This window comes from Electrona antarctica (genome assembly GCF_951216825.1).
Source record: "Electrona antarctica genome assembly, chromosome: 24".
NCBI classification, from domain to species: Eukaryota; Metazoa; Chordata; class Actinopteri; order Myctophiformes; family Myctophidae; genus Electrona; species Electrona antarctica.
This window is the reverse complement of record NC_136803.1, coordinates 20,332,751-20,341,746: the sequence shown is the minus strand read 5'-3', so window position 1 is coordinate 20,341,746 and position 8,996 is coordinate 20,332,751. Positions and strand designations below refer to the sequence as shown.

At 43.8% G+C, this 8,996-nt stretch overlaps 1 protein-coding gene across 2 annotated transcripts in view; it reads left to right on the top strand.

Annotated features, from left to right (window-relative positions):
* Positions 1 to 209: 209 nt before the first annotated feature.
* Positions 210 to 8,996, top strand: part of LOC306917437 (cytochrome P450 20A1-like) — a 46,513-nt gene continuing 37,726 nt past the window's right edge. The window contains exons 1-9 of one of the 2 annotated variants that reach the window (XM_079495661.1): positions 216 to 435; positions 926 to 975; positions 2,232 to 2,398; positions 3,358 to 3,503; positions 4,052 to 4,219; positions 4,330 to 4,408; positions 4,695 to 4,807; positions 5,360 to 5,414; positions 7,582 to 7,721. In XM_079495661.1, the coding sequence (XP_079351787.1) occupies positions 364 to 435; positions 926 to 975; positions 2,232 to 2,398; positions 3,358 to 3,503; positions 4,052 to 4,219; positions 4,330 to 4,408; positions 4,695 to 4,807; positions 5,360 to 5,414; positions 7,582 to 7,589 (858 nt within the window). In that variant the 5' untranslated portion in view covers positions 216 to 363 and the 3' untranslated portion in view covers positions 7,590 to 7,721. Of the gene's footprint in view, positions 436 to 925; positions 976 to 2,231; positions 2,399 to 3,357; positions 3,504 to 4,051; positions 4,220 to 4,329; positions 4,409 to 4,694; positions 4,808 to 5,359; positions 5,415 to 7,581; positions 7,722 to 8,996 lie in introns of those variants that run through there. The other variant, XM_079495660.1, reaches the window with a different exon arrangement.

Genomic DNA, 8,996 nt, shown 5'->3' with positions numbered 1-8,996 from the left:
AGGTTTTATTTAAGACCATTAAAGCTGAGCTGTTGCCTGGGTCCAATGCATTTCTGCCAACTTGCGCTCCGTCCAGGACTTGTCCCCATTTGCTATGCTCTTGAAGTCTATGTAGGAGAGCCGCCATTGGACTGAAGCCCCATGAAGTGAACGGAGTTGTCGTAACTCTGTTTTACTCCATGGCTGATCTGGGAGGAAATAGGTTCCTACTAGTCCGTGTAGTTGAACTCGGAGAGATGGATTAGTGACTAACTTGCAGAGTGCGTAGACGTGGTAACAGTCATCTGACCATGTGAAAGTCCTACTCCTTATAGTCCTGCACTAATTAAGAGTTAATAAAACGTTGTACTTTGTTTATAAACCATGCTGGACTTTGCCATCTTCGCGGTGACATTTGTTGTCATTCTGGTTGGTGCGGTTCTCTATCTTTATCCGGTAAGTTCGTGAAACAATAACAGCAGTGTAGTTAGCCTGATAGCAAACAAACGAACCCCCTGCTGCTGCTTTGTGTCTAAAACGGTTTGTAATGGAACTTTAACATCTGGAAACCCCAAAACGGATGTTTTATCTGGTGTGCTCACTGCTCATCATCTGTTGAAATGTAACAGAAACGTCCTGAACCTGTGACCCATATATAGCCTACTGTATGTATGTGTGTCAGTGAGAGAGATAAGGTGTGTGTGTGCGCGCGCGTGTGCGTGCGTGAGACTTCACTGGAGTCGTTTACATAATATTTCGTTTACAAACAAATCAGTTGAACCTCTTCCATATGTGAGCATAGTCTGCATGCTCACATTTTTATAGCGTTAGGGTTTTTCATACAAAATGCATATGGTTACAGAGCATACACTGCAACATATAGGCCTGCATTTATTTTAAATTAATGTGTTTCCATTGTGGCTCTTTTATCTGCTCACCATTCCAGTCATCCAGGCGTGCTTCTGGCATTCCAGGTCTCAACCCCACAGATGAGAAGTAAGTTCACTTTATTATTCTTATCAGGGTGGAAATGTAAGTTAACACATGGCGTTATGAAGTAGTGTTTGGTTGGATTTAATTAATTGAAAACAGGGCTGCAACTATCTTTTTCTATACTTTTTGCTTATGACCATGCGATACATCACTGAGGATACGTCCCAGGTGCATCCATGCGATATTCTTAGTTCTTAGTTATCTTATTTATAGTGACTCATTTGTAAAAATGCCAAAACAACGTTGTTCAAGTGGGACTAAAAGACCTAAGATCTAAAAGACCATCCCGGGATCCCGGGATCAATGATCATTACACTTGACTAGAGTCATGAGATTCTATTTTGCTGTATTCCATGCTAACTGCTGCAGCCTTAGTCTGGAGCCCATGCTGGTTAAACAGAACAACAGTACAGTCAAGGACGTGCACACATAGACATCAAAGGGGGCTTCAGATCCTGTCCTTTTGCCCGTCTGCAAAACAACTGCCCTCTTTCCATGCCAGCATTCTAGGAGAATAGATTTTTTCCGAAGTCTCCTGAACTTGAACACAGTATTTTGCATTGAACAAATGTATTTTTAGAAATCCATGTCGTACGCCGCATCTCCACTAGCTAAAGACCGTTATCACCCGACAAGACCGCAGTTATCAGTTAGGATCAGCACGACTTTTTCGGACGAGTATGCGCATGCTCTGCCGACCCATGGCTCAGTCGGTAGTTCTACGTGAGTATTTTGCTTGATAATCACTGATGTCCTGGTCAAGGTTTCCCCCTGGTGGACGTGTCATTTCCAACTATTGTCGGGGCATGGAAACTAGGAGCTACTAATATATACTATTCTCTGCCTATCGGGACGTAACTCGGACGGCGCTGAGTCGGGTCTGGTGGCCTTCGCAAAGCTCGGCACGGCGACTCGCTCGGCTAGCGCCTCGCTCGGCGGTGCCTCACGTAGCTCAAGGCCACCAGACACTGCGCGCCTCCGTCAGGACATCAGTGATTATCAAGCGAAATACTCACGGAGAACTACCGACTGAGCCGTTGGGTCGGCAGAGCATGCCCATACTCGTCTGAAAAAGTGCTGATCCTAACTGATAACTGCGGTCTTGTCCATTGATACCAGTCGAAACGGGTGGAAAATAGTTGATGTAGTGAGCTTGTAGATCTGCTATTTTCGCAATTTTTGTCCAAAAGTGCCCTAGGGGATTTCAGCCCCTGCCCCTCTAACACAGTGGTTCAGAACAGTGTTTCCTCTCTTGTCAGGGATGGGAACCTGCAGGACATTGTGAACCGGGGCAGTCTGCACGAGTTCCTGCTAAGCCTGCACCAGGAGTTTGGACCCGTGGCGTCGTTCTGGTTCGGAGGCCGGCCGGTGGTCAGTCTGGGCTCTGTGGAACAGCTACGACAGCACATCAACCCCAACAGGACCAGTGAGTGTGAACTGTGAACCATTTTTTTGGTCGGGAGAAACAGTCGATCCCATTCTGGACGGGAACCCCTTTTGGTGTTTTTTAAGCATTATGTTATACTTTAGCTATTGAAAAATAGCAGATCTACAAGCTCATAGCTTGTAGATCTATGTAGCTATTTTTTTAATCTTGAAAATGTGGCACACACCGCACAAATTTGAATATATATTCTTTCACAGCGAACTTTTTATAACTCAAATCTTTGCTTCTGGGAATGTCCCTGTCTGGAACAACATATTTTCAGATGGGGGTCCGCGGCCAAAATACAGATCATTCTGGGGATCCTTGACATGAAATGAAATTGACATAGAAACAGATCTCAGGTCTAAATGGGTACTTAAATCACAATGAGACTTTGGTAGATATTTGGCTTGTGTAAACTGTAATGAATGGATGAAACGGCTCTCAAAGTCACTGTCTTCATAGCACATATACAAATTGTAATCAAAGCAGATTCTGCCATATATAAAATCACAAAACCATCTTCCTGTTGAGTTGACTAATGAATTGGGCTGGACTGGACTGGACCAGTACAGTAGATCTGTATCTTCAAGTAGTAAAACACAACGGGAAGTTAAAAATGCCATTCAAATAAAAATATGAATGCCGTCTGGCAGAATCAGATTTGTTTTCCTTCTTTTATATATTGTAAAAGAGTGACTTTGAGAGCGGTTTCACCTGGCGTGCAACGTAAGCCATTGAGGGCTGGAGACTGTTGGGAATAAATATATCAATGAATCAGCTGAGTAACTATTGCAGATATCTCACCAATATTTGGAGTTACATCATGGCAAAGTAACATTCACGCTGCATGTTTATTATCTTCAGAACAACAACCATAATTTGCCCTTGGCTTGTTCTCTTTTGAAATGGATATAAAATGTTTCTACGTCCGTTTCCTTTTGTTCGTCCCTCCCCAGCGGACTCCTTCGAGACGATGCTGAAGTCGTTGCTAGGTTACCAGGCGGGCGCGGGGGGCGGGGCCACAGAGGCCATGATGAGGAAGAAGGTGTACGAGAACGGCATCGACAACACGCTGAAGAACAACTTCCACCTCGTCCTCCAGGTTGGTGGGCTGGAGCTAGAGATGCTCCGATAATCGGCCAGCGATCGGTGATCGGCCATATCGACCGATATTCACTCTGATCGGTAATCGGTATTTACCCTATCTGTGATCGGCAAATTACCTTATCTGGAGAAACTGATCTTTTACACCAGTTAAGTGGTATAAATGTCAATCAGATATAGAGCATAATATCATTTTGCATTTTTGTGACAGGCCTAAACATTCCCCCCTTCCTCCCCCCACACACAGTTTTGAGGTTTTTGGGTTTTTGGGTTTTGACATAATAATTTTGGAAGTATTATCCCTAGCTGGAGCGTAATTCATATGTAAAGAAGGACAACGATATGCACATCCCACAGTTTTTAAATACGGTGCTGGACCCCAAAAAATGATCAAATGAAGAAAAAAGTGGAATGTCCGCACACCATATAATTCTGCTCCCCGTCCTCTTTATTTCAACCTAATGAAACAAGCCCAGAATGCGTTGTACGACAAAGTGTTCAGCAATGAGATAATCATTGCTGTTTTGTGCATTCCCTCTCTCTAAGCTGGTGGAGGAGCTGGTGGAGAAATGGCAGTCGTTCCCGCAGGGCCAGCACACCCCTCTGTGTGCCCACCTGCTCGGACTCTCCATGAAGACCGTCACCCAGCTGGCCCTGGGTCCGCGCTTCAAAGACGACGCGGAGGTCATGCGCTTCCGCAAGAACCACGATGCGGTGAGAAAATTAACAGACAGTGCTTGCTTCACCTGACAAATATGACATGTCATATTCTTTTTTTTAACTGGGTTGTTCCTTGTTCCTGACTGTCGCTCCTAATTCACCAGATCTGGTCAGAGATTGGGAAAGGCTACCAGGATGGCTCCATGGAGAAGAGCTCCAGCAGGAAGGGACATTATGAGAGCGGTGAGTGAGAGGAGGTTCAATACGTCTGTTATCACTCTCTCTCTCTCTCTCTCTCTCTCTCTCTCTCTCTTATTATTTTCAGCAACGCACGGCATATAGAAACACACAGACAAGGCAGATTACACATTAAAACCTAAGAGCTGACAAGTACAACCACAGTCTTATACCGGTCCGTTAGCCATTGAGCAGCTCCGCTGGGGTTCAAGTGCCTTGCTCAAGGGCACTTTGGCGGTGTTGGGCTAGGGTTCATGACATGTGTTTAACGAGAGCGTCTTGTGTTGTCCAGCCCTGTCCGAGATGGAGTCAGTACTGCTGTCTGTGACCAGGGAGAGGAAAGCCCTGCAGAGCCAGAGCGTGTTTGTAGACGCCTTGCTTCAATCCAGCCTCACAGAGAGACAGGTGAATACTAGAGCAAACGTTTTAAAGTCAAATCTTTGCTTCTGGGGGGGGGGGGGGGGGGTCCACGGCCAATTACATATAATTCCTGGGGTCCTTGACATGAAATAGTGTGAGCACCACTGATATAGAAACTATATCTATTCAGAAAACTGCGATGATTTAGATCATCAGATATGTTGTTGAATCGTACCTCAGGTCTAAATGGGTTAAAAAAATCACACCCGTGTGAACTGAGTGGTGCAACTACACACGTCACATGCTAACCATAGCAACCATGCTCGTTTTTTTGGTACGAACATGGGTACACGGGTACAAAGCCAGTTGTTGGAGTGGTTTGCACCACTCAAAAATACATCTTTAATGTGGGTCACAGATTTTGCTATTTTACTCACAAGCTCTTGTTATTTCTTCGTGAAATGATGCAATGGTATTAAAGTGGGGTTCAATCACATCACAAATGTGACGACTTATACTTCAAAATGTTGAAGTTGAAAGCCAACAGAGAAATTATTAAGTATTTTGACAGTGATAGTGTATAATGAATCCTTTCAGATCATGGAGGACAGCATGGTGTTCACTCTGGCAGGATGTGTCATCACAGCCAACTGTAAGTAAAGTTTGACACTTTTAAAGGAATACTTAAACCCCATTTGAATTACTTAACACATGAAGCCTTGTAGGTGAGAGTGTCCTCCCTGGGATTTAGTGCTGCACAATTAATCGAAAAAAATATCGAGATCTAGATTCAGACACCTATGCAATCTAATTTTGTGAGAATTGTAATCGGTCATTACGACGGCATCAAGGCCCGAGAAAATACATTTTAGTCGACTAAATCAACTGTAGATTTAGTCGACTAAAATCTTATGATATTTAGTCGACTAAAACTAGACTAAATCATTCCAGGGCACTAAAATGTGACTAAAACTATATGAAAATTTTTCCAGAGACTATGACAAAAACTAAAAATCACATTTGCTGCCAAAAACAACACTGCTACTATCCAGTGTCATGTCCAGGGGGTGTACTTGTACAGTACATCATATGACACACTAGTGTCATGTCCAGGACAGGACAGGCCCCAGGGGGTGTACACAGCACTTGTACATCAAGCTGCCTCGCTAAAGTTCCGATACCGATACTGGTACTGGTACAATTGACACTAGGCTGAACGAATGCAACGGGAGCAAGTCTGACCCAACAACACTGCAGCAAATCGCCAAAAACAGCCGATCTACAAGCATAAATGACAACTGACAAGTGTAGGTATGACAATTAAATTAAATTGGCGACAAAGGGGGTAAAATAAGTGGTTCCTGACCTACTGTATGTGCCACATCATGGCTCGGGAACCGTTGATTTCCAAGGCTGATTACTCACTGTATAAAAATATTAAAACACAGAAACACATTGGTGAAGAAATTTCTTGGTAACGATTTAGTTCCCAGATTTTCATAGATTTCTCTTACTATTAATGTACCCGTTGCCACTGACGCCTAAGGACGCCTTTTTTAATATCAATTCATTCGGGTGATCAGCTGTGCCTAGTTTCCCTGTGTAACACTCTGGTTTCGCTCCGGTTTTCATTTCCGGAAAAAAAACGTAAGTGAAGGCTTTTGCTTGCTATTGCAGTGATGTAAATAGGTTTTCAATGTAATGAGTCCCGGGATGCAGGGATGGTCTTTTAGATGAGTCCCAGGGACATTTTATGAGTCCCACTTCAACAACGTTATGAGTCATATTTTGCCATTTTTACAAATTGCAGCATTTAACTCCCATTTCATTTTATATGGTTATAAGCGTGCGTGCGTGCGTGCGTGCGTGCGTGCGTGCGTGCGTGCGTGCGTGCGTGCGTGCGTGCATGCATCTGCAGAGCGTTTTCAGCCAGCATAGCGTTATGACAGGGGGGGGGAAGACCAATCACCAGTCGGACAACTTAATGGAATTGCAGTCTCTCTATAACACCAGAGACGTGGCACTCTGAGTACACACAGGGGGTTCAGGTGTGTGTGTGTGTGTGCGCCCGTGCAGTGCCGTGCACCTTTTATTCTTGTTCCAGTTTTGTCTCCATCATTATGTGGCTATATCCACTCTCCGTTTCTCCTCCTGTCTCTCCATCTCTCTCCATTTCTCTCCCCTGACACGGTCCCCGCCCACCCCAGAGTGTAGAGTAGGAGAGTAGCGACACGCTTTGATCTCGCCGCAAAGCGGGTGCCTATGGGCTATAGTTCCAAACATTGCTCCTATGGCTGGAACTATCCCATTGAGATAGAATGAGCATTTCCGTATAGAGGGTATGCGCATTCTTAAAGTGAATGGCACATCGAGTGGCAAATCGAGTGGCAAAGCAACAGGAAAAGTGAGTTTAACATTGTTTAATGTTGTTTAATGCAATCAGATAGGACTTTTCTGTTTGGTGTATGGGCTGTCAAGGCCAGAAAGTAGTTTTTTGCCACTCATTAGGCATTCCTGCATAACTTCCGGGTTTGATGATGATGTCACACGCATACCCTCTATTCCATTGTTACAATGGGAGTCAACGCTAGTGTCGCCACTCTCTTACTATATTTCTCTGGCCCACCCTAGAGTCGGGTTCTGCTTGACGTTTTTTCCAGTTAATATCACTGTCATAGAATGTCTTGCTCTTGTTGTGATTTGACACTTTAATAAGATTGAATTGAATGTGAGTGCGTCACTGTATCAGTGAAGAAGCACACACCATATCCGTAGACAGATGGGAATGAAAAACACTCCTCCTCCCTTCTCTTCTGCAGGGATCTAGGGGTGTTCTGTCATGGGTTCCTGGCCGGCTACGCCGTGTGGAACACCATCATAGTGTATGTCTTGGCCGGCCCTGAGCTCACAGCTCTCGACAACCTGCTGGAACACTACCACAGCCTGGCGTATCCGTCGCAGTCTCTGCTTTACATGCTGCTGGCAATTAGCACTGTGGCCGCCTTCGACAGGTACGCTCTCCCCTCTCCTACGCACGCTGAAACTAGCCGCCCTAGTGCAAGCTCACCAAGGCCCCTTTTCCACCAGGGTTGAACCGGCCCGGTTCTTAGTCCATGAGTCAGAGCTCCAAAATTGGAACGTACATTATGCATTGAGTGGGCAAAAGCATACCTATATTAAATTGTGTATAGGGTCAATATAAGTAAATTAATATATCATAACAGTTCCACAGTAGTAGCTTTTTCATATTTTACAATTTCAGAAAACTAAATTCAATAAATCATTATCTTCGTGTAAGTAATCAATCAGTTTCATGGTGATAACTATTAATTACATTTTTACCTATTCACCTGTATAGGCTACTATAGGTGAAAATTACTAAAGCTGTGATAAATATGACAAAGCTACGGAAGGGTTTATCATATCTTAATTTACTTATATTGATCCTATAAACAATGATCCTATAAACAATTTAAAATAGGTATGGTTTTGCACAATTGCATAATGTGTAATTAACGTTCCAATTTTGGGGATCTGGCTCATGGACTAAGAACTGGGCCGGTTCAACCCTAGAGGAAAAGGGGCCAAAGTGTCACATTGCGATGCGTATCATGCGTTGATTAGCTATTTCCGCCGATAGTATGACAGAGTACAACTTAAGCCCAAGGGGGAGTTGTGTGTATGCTCCATTTTAAATACATGTATTATAATAATAATAACAAAAGCGTTGAGAAAGAATCATCTTCCATCAATAGAGCGATATGGTCTTCAGCATTCAGTACATCAGTAGGGTGGGGCCGATATTAATAATAGTTTTTTTCTATACAAGGGTGGGCAGCATTTTCAGGCATGAGAGTCGATATTTCCAAGGCTGGTCACATGAGATCCACCATCACCAGACTGTAAAAAATATTAACCACCACTTTTACATCATATTATAGGTTGCTAACAGTTTGGGATAAATTATTATCTTGCTTTCCTAACTGTCTCTGACAATTCTGATGATACAAAATGATGTGAGGGGAAAAAGCTAAATTGTTAAATAAAATCAATTATAAGTCCATTGCTTTAAAAGAGATGTGTGCATTGTGTACAGTATGTAGTCACACACATTGTTGAAAAATGAATTCACATACTGTGTTTTCTGTTCAGGATGAATCTGGCTAAAGGCCCCACGGCTATGCGGGAGTTTGTCACACTGGACCCTGTGGCGCTGGCAGCATTCTGTGAGTCT